The 12,672-nt window shown below is 41.7% G+C and overlaps 1 protein-coding gene across 2 annotated transcripts in view; it reads left to right on the top strand.

The window, feature by feature from the left end:
- Positions 1-9,151, top strand: part of LOC121537604 (ubiquitin carboxyl-terminal hydrolase 2-like) — a 53,709-nt gene extending 44,558 nt beyond the window's left edge. For both annotated transcript variants that reach the window (XM_045206977.1, XM_045206978.1), the window contains 7 exons: positions 2,379-2,443; positions 2,553-2,656; positions 2,831-2,911; positions 2,998-3,076; positions 3,638-3,745; positions 8,063-8,183; positions 8,411-9,151. In XM_045206977.1, coding sequence (XP_045062912.1) covers positions 2,379-2,443; positions 2,553-2,656; positions 2,831-2,911; positions 2,998-3,076; positions 3,638-3,745; positions 8,063-8,183; positions 8,411-8,501 — 649 coding nt within the window. In that variant the 3' untranslated portion in view covers positions 8,502-9,151. The remainder of the gene's footprint in view (positions 1-2,378; positions 2,444-2,552; positions 2,657-2,830; positions 2,912-2,997; positions 3,077-3,637; positions 3,746-8,062; positions 8,184-8,410) is intronic.
- Positions 9,152-12,672: the final 3,521 nt, after the last annotated feature.

The following is a 12,672-nucleotide window of genomic DNA, read 5'->3' as shown; positions in this document are numbered from 1 at the left end:
CAGTGGGTAATGAACCTGACCTGTTCTCCTAGGATTAGACATGCCTAGACATGCCTCATGATATTCAGGCAGTTAACTGCCTTTGTAATGAGTCATGTTTTATTGGTTAAATATATTCTCTGGTACTTTTGTATACTTTTTAGCCAGTAGTTCTGAAAGTAGTGCCAAAGTGCCAAAAGTGGTCCCCGAAAAGTGCACACTACTTCACAAATGTGTGGATATGTGCACCACGTCATTGCTCTCTCTCTCTCTCGCTCTACTGTGTATGCATCTTGCTAGCTCTCACTCAAATGGCAAGAGGCTGAAACTCGAATTGCTAGGGGGCTGGCCCACGTGGGGGTAAATGTATGGAAAATGGTGCAGCACAGCTTCCAGAAAACAGTTGCATTCAAACTAGGGATTTTGTGGCTAATTGAAGTAAGTCAGTAATTCTGTTAATAGATTATGCATGAATGAACTACGCATTGACACATCCAGCCCAAAGCTGCAGGTTTCAAAAAGACTTACTAGTCACCAAAGTACCGGAGCATATCTTTAAGTGCTTTTTTACCAACACTGGGTGCCCCAGTTGAAACTGACCTGGGATCTGTATTAAAGAGGAGTGTGTCTTTTGTAGAGGACAGCTTGTTTGATTGTAAACTCACTTGGGATCTGTGTTAGAGAGGACCCAGCTAGCACATTTGGTTCCTTGGAAGTTGTGGGAACGTATGTTTTTGGTTTCCAATTGGTTCTGTGAACGAAGCCATATGTTTCCTAACCTGCATTTTTTAAAGTTAAAATTTAGTCTGTTCTGGGAACATCCATTTTTAGGTTGCAGAATGTTTTACTATGGTTCCCTGAAAGTTTTCCTGGGAGGTTTTATTAACGTTCTGAGAATGGAAATTATAGGTTATTTGAAGGTAATTCAATTAATGTTCTGAGAACATGTTTCAATAAGACTTTTAATAACACTGCTAGCTTAGTTTGGGTTAGCGGTTTTGAGCTCCAAGCACTGATAGGACACATGGAAATTAATTTGCTTAGGCATTAACCTATGAACATGACTTTAAATAGAACCATGAGGAAACCTGTAGGAAACATGCTGAAGTACTGAAATTCCCACAGAAGAACATTCCCACTGGGCACAGATGTCAATTCAATGTCTATTCCATGTTGGTTCAATGTAATTTCAATGAAATGACATGGAAACAACGTTGATTTAACCAGTGTGTGCACAGTGGGTTGTATCTTAACGTTCTCTGAACTATTTGAGAACATTCACAATGTCGAACCAGTTGGAGAACGTTCCTAGAACATTACCAAAATTGAAATGAAATGTAAACATGTTTGAACTTATGGGAAACGTTCTGTTAAAGTAATGAAATACCAAGAAAATACAGTTTAGAAAAGGTTAAAGTTAATGTGCTGAGAATGTTCCAAAGCCAAGCAACTATCCTGCACCATTCTCAGAAGGTTGTGGGAAGGTTGTATGCAAAATAACCATATGACAACCACGCTCTCACCAAGCTCTAAGAAACATATGGTTCTCAGACCGTTATGTGCTAGCTGGGGAATTTATATGTTCTAGAGGACAGCTTGCTTGACCATAAACTGACCTGGGATCTGTATTCGAGAAGAATGTGTCTGTTCTAGGGGACAGCTTGTTTAACATAAACTGACCCAGGATCTACAGTACCAGTCAAAAGTTTGACTTTTCTACATTGTAGAATGATAGTGAAGGCATCAAAACTATGAAATAACACATATGGAATCATGGAGTAACCTAAAAAGTGTTAAACAAATCAAAATATATTTTATATTTGAGATTCTTCAAATAGCCACCCTAACAGGACAATGACCCAACACACCTCCAGGCTGTGTAAGGGCTATTTTACCAAGGAGGAGAGTGATGGAGTGCTGCATCAGATGACCTGGCCTCCACAATCCCCCGACCTCAACTCAATTGAGATGGTTTGGGATGAGTTGGACAGCAGAGTGAAGGAAAATCAGCCAACAAGTGCTCAGCATATGTGGGAACTCCTTCAAGACTGTTGGAAAAGCATTCCAGGTGAAGCTGGTTGAGAGAATGCCAAGAGTGTGCAAAGCTGTCATCAAGGCAAAGGGTGGCTATTTGAAGAATCTCAAATATAAAATATATTTTGATTTGTTTAACACTTTTTTGGTTACTACATGATTCCATATGTGTTATTTCATAGTTTTGATGTCTTCACTATTATTCTACAATGTAGAAAATAGTAAAAATAAAGAAAAACCCTTGAATGAGTAGGTGTGTCCAAACTTTTGACTGTTAGTGTATGTTAGAGAGGAGTGTGTCTGTTCTAGAGGACAACTTGTTTGACTGTAAACTCATCTGGAATCTGTGTTTGTCTCCTCCACAGTGACAATGAGAAAGGGAAGAGAATGTGGAACAAATACGTAGAGAGAGAGGACAGCAAAGTGGTCGGTAAGTGTCTGAGTGACTGAGAAAAAGTGTGTGTATTACAAGTGTGTGTGTGTGTGTGTGTGATGTTCAATGTGTGTAATAGTTTGTGTGTGTTTGTTTCTCTGTGTAGATCTGTTTGTGGGCCAGCTGAAGAGCTCTCTGACCTGCAGTGAGTGTGGCTACTGCTCCACTGTGTTCGATCCATTCTGGGACCTGTCACTACCCATCGCTAAGGTCAGTGTACACACTCAGACATGCAAGCACGCATGGACGCAGGCACGGACGTGCGCACGCATGGACGCAGGCACGGACGCGCGCACGCACACACACATGCACGCACGCACACACACACACACACACAAAGAAACAGTGAGAGCTGTGTCTAACTGAGGGTGTTTGTGTCCTCAGAAAGGTTCAGGGGAGGTGAGTCTGACAGACTGCATGCGATTCTTCACCAAAGAAGATGTACTGGATGGAGATGAAAAACCGGTAAGGGACAACTGCTCTTGGTGTGTGTGTGGCACTGTGAGTTTCTACATGTAATGACCAAACCCACTCTCCCTCTACTCCTCCAGACATGCTACAGGTGTAAAGCCAGAAGGAAATGCACTAAAAAGTTTACCATCCAGAAGTTCCCCCAGATCCTTGTGCTTCGTATCCTTTATACTACTTCATATTGGCTTCCCCAACATTGGTTCCCCCAACAATTAAGTTACTCTCAATCTAGTAGTAGTAGTAGTAGTAGTAGTAGTAGTAGTAGTAGTAGTAGTAGTAGTAGTAGTAGTAGTAGTAGTAGTAGTATAACTTTATAGGATGTAGAAGAGTAGCAACAACACAGTATAACCAGAGCTAGAATGAACTGTTTCTAATTAACTAATTCTAGGAACAGCCCAAATCGTTGTAATGTTATGTTTCAAACAGAGTGTATTGAAAGTCTATGGTTCTGGGGTTACAAAGTAGCCAGCTGAGCTATGAAACCCAGGTATAGCTCAACGCTACTTCAATATCTATATATGCTACTATGCTATCATTAACTATCTATTCTACCATGCTATCTATAGCTCTCAATATCTAGCTATGGTACTATGCTATCAATAGCTATGCTACTATGCTATCAATATCTATAGATGCTACTTTGCTATCAATAGCTACTGTATCTACGCTACTATGCTCGAGCTGTACATGTGCTCGTCCTTGACTCAGCCCCTCTCCCAGACCTCAAGCGCTTCTCAGAGAACCGTGTCCGAACCAGTAAACTCAACACCTATGTCAACTTCCCCCTCAAAGAGCTGGACATGAGGGAATTTGCCTCCGAGAACAGCAGTAAGTAGTACCCACCCACACACACACACACACACAAACACACACAACAAGATCTGTAAATAGGCTAGCACTCTGTCTCCCGCTACTTTTATATCTTTAGAAGAGCTTTTAGGGCCATTTCTTGAAGATTATTGAGTGGTCTAATATAAGTACTGGCTAGCAGTGGCGGCTCCTGAAAAAATTCTCAGGGGGGGCAATTTTTCTGATGATTTAGGTGACCTACACACATTTTTAAAAAGATATGTCCAGCAACAACATGAAGACAGGGGCAGCATATAAGTCAATACCAGAAGCATTTATTGACTGATCTCAAAAGTGTTGGCTTACAAAATCAAAATAAGTTATCACAGTAAAAATAATCAAGGGTGTTCTTTCACATTCCTCAACACTGCATAAACAATATGCATTTCCATAAACAAATGAAATATCAGCTGAAAATACAGCATCTTGGTATTTGTTCAGATTGCAGGATCAACAAGAGCTTTTACCACATTTTTTGCCTCATGGTTGAATTGGAAATATGTGCACCTGAGCATAATTCACAACAAGCAAGCAGGAGCTTTTGATAGAGGCTACTGAAAACATTGATGCAAGTTATTGGTAATAAGACATTTTTATAGACTTCCATATTCTGCCCTCTTGTATAGATTTGTGAAAATGAACAGTGATAGACATTTTGCTTGAAAACAGAATTTGAAAGTAATTTCTAGAAAAGGTAAACACAGCTATCTGTATGGCTTTGTAAAAATGAACAACCATATTCTGGCCAATTGTATAGATTTGTAAATATGAACAACCATATTCTGGCCAATTGTATAGATTTGTAAAAATATTTTTTTTTGTTTTACTTTTTTAAAATGAAAAATAACTATTTTAAACAACATCAACTGTGAACTGATTTGGGCGTGTGTGTGTTAAAGAGACAGGGAGGGAGGGACAAAGAGAGAGAGAGGCTACATTACTTGTACTGAAACTGTTCTCTTCTCTGTTTCAATACAGCAAAGCGTTCAATGACTTTCTCATTGAAATCAGGCATGCTGAGGACTAGTTCCCTCTCCATGGAAAGCATGGCCAGTGCATTCAGACGTTCCTGGCCCATTGAATTTCGCAGGAATGTCTTAACTCGTGTCAAAGTTGAGAAACATCTCTCAGCTTCAGCTGTTGTCATGGGAGTAGTTATGAGGATGTTCAACAGAGTCACAGTCTCAGAGAACGTCTCCTGGAGGTTGTAGCTCATGAGAACCTGGTACAGTGCCAGTGCACCACAGCCTCCCTTGAATTCAGGATTCTCATAGATCAGAGATAGTTCTGTCTTGAGCTTTGCCTTGCTCAGCATGGGGTATGCATTCACAGTGGCATTCAGAGCCTCATCAGGAAATGAATGGCAGTACCTTTCAAACATGTCTGCTTGCAGTAAGGTAGCACTCACAAGGTGGCCAGAGAAAGAGAACCTTTCTTTGATGTGATCCAGGATGGTGTTGCAGACCTCTTCAGACAGCCTCTGCTTCTCCTCTTCTCTCAAAGCTGTTCTGGGTCTTTTGGCTCCTGTTGCTTCTTGCAGCTGCTGTTGAGAGGAGTCCCTGAAGGCAAACAGACCAATGTGTTTGTTGGCTTTGTACAGTATTGTTGTCTATGTGATGCACAGGTATATGCAATGTATCCATGATGTATAGTACAAATACTTCAGTTCCACTTAAAATGGGCAGGGATGCATAAAGTCTTTAGTGTTTAAGTTAGCCTTTGTGTCTCACATAGCCTGGATGTTCAGCACAGTATACAGTGGTGCTCATAAGCTTATGATCCCATGCTAAAGTTGACTAAAAAGAGGAATAAAAAAGAAAAGAAAATTGGTGTCCATAAAGGTTGGATTTTCCAACTTTTTTAATTAAGTCATTAAGATAAATTTCCAAAAGATTATTTTTTTATTTTTTTATTCCTCTTTTTAGTCAACTTTAGAATGTGTTCATACACTTATGAGCACCACTGCACAGTACACATAGTATATAAAATAAAATAGATTACACCACTGGCCATATATAATGAGAATAATGTAATTTCAAACACAAATGCAGTCTCCTTTCATGCATACATTTTCAAATAAAGCTCTGCTTTGAGAAAGATCGAATGATATTGTTTAATCTTACCTTATGGCCTGCACACTGCTTGTGAAGCTGTCGAGGGCACTTTTGATAAAGACAGCATCGATGTCCTTCTTCTGTAGCTTCTGGTACAGAATGTCGACGTGGGGGCATGATTTTGTGAAAAAGCCGCAGGAAAAAAATAAAATCTTCATCATGCAGCATCCTCACGTAGCCAGATGCCTCTCTCACTGTGCCCTGGTCAAATGAACCCAATGAACCCGTCCGGATGGCTTCAAAACATTCTATTAGGTCGTCTCGATTCTCGTAGACAGTGTTCACGACTCTGCTGTTGAAGTTCCACCGTGTGGATGAAGGTCTGGGCAGTCTTCGTGCAACAGTCTGGTCAAGAATGCTGGTGCGTTTGGGTGACCGGGAAAAAAAGTTGTAATCCCGCTCAGATCGGAAAAGAAAATGTTCACTTTTTTGATGCGAGAAGTAGCTTGCTGCATGATCAAATTCAGCTCATGCGCATAGCAATGCACGTAATGGGCATTCTTGAAATGCTCACGCACCTTTTTCTGCACACCAGCCTTCTCCCCCTCATCACACTGGCTCCATCGTAAGCTTGCGCAATGAGTTTGACTTTCTCGTCATCGGCAAAAAGACCGTTCAGTCTCTCCAAAAGTACACTGGCGATTGAGACTGAGGTTGATTCCGAGATGGGAAGGAACTCAAAAAATCGCTCCTGCACTTTGTGCTTGCTATCTATGTACCTCAGCACAAGCACCAACTGTGTCTGTGTAGAAACGTCCGTGGTCTCGTCAGCTTGGATAGCTACGAAGTTCGCAGACTTCACCTCCTCCACAATATGTTCCCTCGTGACCGCTAGCATACACTCCAGTAGCTCGTTTTGAATGGTCTTTGATGTGCCCTTGAAAACTTTAGCATTTTTAAGATGGTCATCAAACACCTCATCTAATTGTGCCACAAAGTTGACAAGTCCAAGAAAAATACCAGGGTTGGTGGAGCCCTCAGTTTCATCTTTGCCTCGCAAAGCTAACTCAAACACGCCGCAAAACTTCACACACTGGATTAGCCGGCTGAGGATATGGCGGTTCTTGCTAACCTCATCGTTGTGGCGGCGGACAGCTAGCCTGTATCCCTCATCCAGTTGAGTGGCAATATTCACTCTCCCCAAAGCAGAAATTCTCAAACAGCTATCCATGTGGGTCTTTGACAGCTCATGTTTCTTAATCTTTTCTGAAAGATGGTGCATGTCGGTTACACCAGTCGCTGTCCAAGCGGTGCTGTCTGCCGTGCCGCCTTCAGGGTGAATGAGTAAGCAGGGGTAGCAGAAAACTGCATTAGCTACATCGCAGCCTGCTAGCCAGGTTTTTCGTTCATACCAATTTTTGGAAAATCCTCGGGTGTAGGACTTCCCCCCTTTAGTAGAAACCTGTTGAATTATTAAATTTGGTCTGGGAGGTCCTAATTGTTTCGTTGCCAATTTATCTTCATTTGTTCGCCGACAAAAAGGAAATTCTTTGAAAGACACAACCGAGTTGCACTGAAGCCTAGCCATGTTGATAGTAGTAGTGAATTGATTGACGCTGCTACCCTCTCTTTTCTTAGTTACGTTCATGTGACGAAGCGCGTAAGTGCAAGCCCACAGACACCCATTGAGATTGTATTGAAGGCTCTGAAATTTGAAAAAAATAGATTTTACATGGGAGTCTATGACAGAAGTTCTGGGCGATTTTCAATCTGACTGAAATCGCCCCAAAAGGGGGTGGAGCCATTTGAAGCACGACTTTAGCCTGATTCGACATTTAGTGGCAGTGTGGCACTGTGGCAGATCAGACGTATAGATTACAACACTGATAACTACTGTTGCCGTGATATAATTGATTAGAAAAAAAATCCCTTCCTTTTCCCGTTTGGCAGTGCGTCGCCCATATCGCCCTATTGAACAGGCCGTCCCTGCTGGCTAGACTGACTAGATCAACTGTCTTCATTGAACTCAGGACACACACATACGCACACGCGCACACACAGTTCAACTGACTTGCTTTATACAGTCTATGGATACGCCATCCTCTTTGTAAATCAGGCATTAAACAGGCATTGTTTTTCAATAATGATAGGGGTCTGTTGAAACTGAATGAAGGCCTCAGTGATGTCAATGACATAACACTAATCTCTCTCTCTGTCTGTCTCTGTCTCTCTGTGTATGTAGTGAATGCAGTGTATAATCTCTATGCGGTGTCCAACCACTCTGGGAACACGCTGGGTGGCCACTACACAGCTTACTGTAGGAACCCAGTCCTGGGGGAGTGGTACAGCTACAATGACTCCAGGTATCTAATGACGCCATGATGTCCCCTCCACCCTATATAACCTCCTACATTATCATACTACCACTAGGTGTACATTTTACGACTCGGAGTCAATGGCTCTGTTTTCTGTGTGTTTGTGTCTGTGTGTGTATCTATCTATATTTCTATATATGTGTGTGTGCGTGTATCTCTGTGTCTATAACAATGCTCTGACTAACACACACTTCTTCTCTGTGTCCTCCTTACAGGGTGAGCCCCATGTCGTCCAGCCAGGTCCGCAGCAGTGACGCCTACGTGCTCTTCTACGAGCTGGCCTCCTCCTCTCATTCACGCCTGTGAAGCTACATATCATGGACATATAGGCTACATAAAGCCTGGCAGCCTGGTCATATGGACTACACAGCACCTGGATACTATGGAATGAGCCTAATAGGCCTGTGTCTGGTCTGATAGTTGATTTCTGAGCCTTGCTCTGTATATATGTATACAGTAGCCTTTGGCACTATGGATTTAGCTACAGCACATAGGCTGCACTGTACTGCCAGGATACGGATATTGAGTTGAGGTTCAACCATAGCAGTTCTTCCGGGGACGTTGGGAAGAACATAGGGACAATGGAAAGACCCCTCCCAGCTAAAATAAAATATCCCCTGAATATCACACATGAACGTGTGAGCGAGCAGGATAGAGGGTGTGTGTGTGCGTAGTCGCCATGCCGACGGTGAAGATGTCTCTTTATGCACTACAACGAGGACTCTATGACCCTAAGCCGGAGTTTCGTCATTCACTTCAAGGTCACCACTGAGACATGAAAGACTTTATCACATGACCTTCCGTTCTGTAAATTATTCTATTTAAACAATTGTCACCATATTTGTGACTTTAGAGATTGATGGATGACTCTCTAGCACCATCTGTAGCTCAGTTGGGAGAGCATGGCGCTTGCAACGCCAGGGTTGTGGGTTCGATTCCCACGGGGGGCCAGTATGAAAAAATTTATGCACTCATTAACTGTAAGTCGCTCTGGATAAGAGCGTCTGCTAAATGACTAAAATGTAAATGTAAAATCTGGCGGCGTGGTAGTGTTACACACACTCCTTTGTAGAATGAGGTCAGTGTTTTTCAATGTGTGTATGTACAGTTGTAAAAGGCTTAAAAATAACTAGGAATTACTTCAAACAGTATTTGACCTGGGTTCCAATACTATTTGAACTCTTTCAAATACTTTGAGCTTTTGCTTAAGCCTGCCTGTGGTGTCAGGTGTGCAGGGTTTGCAGAGCACGTTTGGGACTTCCATTTGTTCCATTGCAACAGGAGAGCTTAATCAAGCACAGCTAAAGTATTTGTAATGATTTTAAATCGTTTTTGAACCCAGGGTCGTATTTATTAGTGTAAATAATAAAACTGGGTTTTTTTGCAACGGAAAACGTTTTACAACAAAAAAGAGAGTTTGTTATTGGACAATTTCAGCTAATCCCTAACCCATTTGGTCCGTATTCGTCCGTTTGGTGTCTACGACCCTGGTCTGTTCAAAACAAGGACTCACAATTGTGTAATTTTCTATCTAATATTCAAATAGCTTACCACTCTCCATTTCAGAGATGGAGATGTGGGTGTCTAATCAGATTGCATTTTTTCAGCAAAATTATATGGCAATAATTAATTTTACAAGTTGGATGTCCTCATTGCCTGGCTTAAAGGGGGGTGGGCCACAAAAGCTCATGTAACCCAATATAGCAAGCTCTGATATTGCTACAATTTGGAATACAAGTAGTCAATTGTCTTCACTACAGTGGGGAAAAAAAGTATTTAGTCAGCCACCAATTGTGCAAGTTCTCCCACTTAAAAAGATGAGAGAGGCCTGTAATTTTCATCATAGGTACACGTCAACTATGACAGACAAATTAGAATTTTTTTTCCAGAAAAGCACATTGTAGGATTTTTAATGAATTTATTTGCAAATTATGGTGGAAAATAAGTATTTGGTCACCTACAAACAAGCAAGATTTCTGGCTCTCACAGACCTGTAACTTCTTCTTTAAGAGGCTCCTCTGTCCTCCACTCGTTACCTGTATTAATGGCACCTGTTTGAACTTATCTGTATAAAAGACACCTGTCCACAACCTCAAACAGTCACACTCCAAACTCCACTATGGCCAAGACCAAAGAGCTGTCAAAGGACACCAGAAACAAAATTGTAGACCTGCACCAGGCTGGGAAGACTGAATCTGCAATAGGTAAGCAGCTTGGTTTGAAGAAATCAACTGTGGGAGCAATTATTAGGAAATGGAAGACATACAAGACCACTGATAATCTCCCCTTGATCTGGGGCTCCACGCAAGATCTCACCCCGTGGGGTCAAAATGATCACAAGAACGGTGAGCAAAAATCCCAGAACCACACGGGGGACCTAGTGAATGACCTGCAGAGAGCTGGGACCAAAGTAACAAAGCCTACCATCAGTAACACACTACGCCGCCAGGGACTCAAATCCTGCAGTGCCAGACGTGTCCCCCTGCTTAAGCCAGTACATGTCCAGGCCCGTCTGAAGTTTGCTAGAGTGCATTTGGATGATCCAGAAGAGGATTGGGAGAATGTCATATGGTCAGATGAAACCAAAATATAACTTTTTGGTAAAAACTCAACTCGTCGTGTTTGGAGGACAAAGAATGCTGAGTTGCATCCAAAGAACACCATACTTACTGTGAAGCATGGGGGTGGAAACATCATGCTTTGGGGCTGTTTTTCTGCAAAGGGACCAGGACGACTGATCCGTGTAAAGGAAAGAATGAATGGGGCCATGTATTGTGAGATTTTGAGTGAAAACCTCCTTCCATCAGCAAGGGCATTGAAGATGAAACGTGGCTGGGTCTTTCAGCATGACAATGATCCCAAACACACCGCCCGGGCAACGAAGGAGTGGCTTCGTAAGAAGCATTTCAAGGTCCTGGAGTGGCCTAGCCAGTCTCCAGATCTCAACCCCATAGAAAATCTTTGGAGGGAGTTGAAAGTCTGTGTTGCCCAGCGACAGCCCCAAAACATCACTGCTCTAGAGGAGATCTGCATGGAGGAATAGGGCCAAAATACCAGCAACAGTGTGTGAAAACCTTGTAAAGACTTACAGAAAATGTTTGACCTGTGTCATTGCCAACAAAGGGTATATAACAAAGTATTGAGAAACTTTTGTTATTGACCAAATACTTATTTTCCACCATAATTTGCAAATAAATTCATAAAAAATCCTACAATGTGATTTTCTGGATAATTTTTTCTCATTTTGTCTGTCATAGTTGACGTGTACCTATGATTAAAATTACAGGCCTCTCTCATCTTTTTAAGTGGGAGAACTTGCACAACTGGTGGCTGACTAAATACTTTTTTCCCCCACTGTATATACACAAATAAACAGCATTAGGATATCTTAATGCATCTAGGAAATATAGACCTTTAAACACAGAGATACAATAGGAAAAAATATAAACTATGAATATTTATGATGAATGGTAGCTGATTAATTGACAACTTTCCAAGTCAAATTCATTCAGTGCTGTATAGTCATGACTGACAAAATTACAAGTTACAAGTTTTTTGATGTTGTGTCTATTGTAATCTAATCGGCTCTAAGGAAAACAAGTGGTCTGAGATGGTGAAAACTGTCATTTATTTTCAGTCAAAGGTTCCCCTGTATATTATATATTTTTATATTTATTTAACCTTTATATGCCGTATAATTTTATATGTTCAGCCTCTTGCAATTACATTAGGGGGCGCACCTAGATTTTACTCCAAATCAGAGGAGGCTGGTGGGAGGAGCTATAGGAACATATGGAAACCATGTTTGACTCCGTTTCATTTATTACATTACAGCCATTACAATGAGCCATCCTCCTATAGCTCCTCCCACCAGCCTCCTCTGCTCCAAATCCATTATGGAATGGATTGGCAACACCAAGCATTCCAAGTCACAAGCATCAATGAGGATTAATGAGACAGCACGGAGGCTGAACCCTGGACACTCTTTCCCTAGCTCTACAACTTGCGGTATATAACTTGTGCCTCCAGGATTGGACTCTTAAGTCACCTCCTTATTATTAATAAGTAAGCTTTGATTCATTGCTAGTCCAATACATCTGCTGGCTCACTGCATTTGCATTGGGATGTTCCAGTGTACAGTCCACCATCCCGGCTGTCTGCCCTGGAGTCGCCGTATACAGTGCCTTCAGAAAGTATTCACACCCCTTTACTTTTTTCACATTTTGTTGTGTTACAGCCTGAATTTAAAATAGATTAAATTGTGATTTTGTGTCAATGGGCTACATTTCCATTTGACATTTTAGTCATTTAGCAGATGCTCTTATCCAGAGCGACTTACAGTTAGTGCATTGTAGAGGAGGCTGGTAGGAGGAGCTATAGGAGGACAGGCTCATTGTAATGGCTGGAATGGAATTAATGGAATGGTACCAACCACATGGAAACAATGTGTTTGGTTCCGTTCCATTGATTCCATTCC

Source organism: Coregonus clupeaformis, chromosome 24 (assembly GCF_020615455.1).
Source record: "Coregonus clupeaformis isolate EN_2021a chromosome 24, ASM2061545v1, whole genome shotgun sequence".
Classification (NCBI taxonomy): Eukaryota; Metazoa; Chordata; class Actinopteri; order Salmoniformes; family Salmonidae; genus Coregonus; species Coregonus clupeaformis.
The sequence above is the reverse complement of the archived record's forward strand: the minus strand, read 5'-3'. Positions and strand labels throughout refer to the sequence as shown.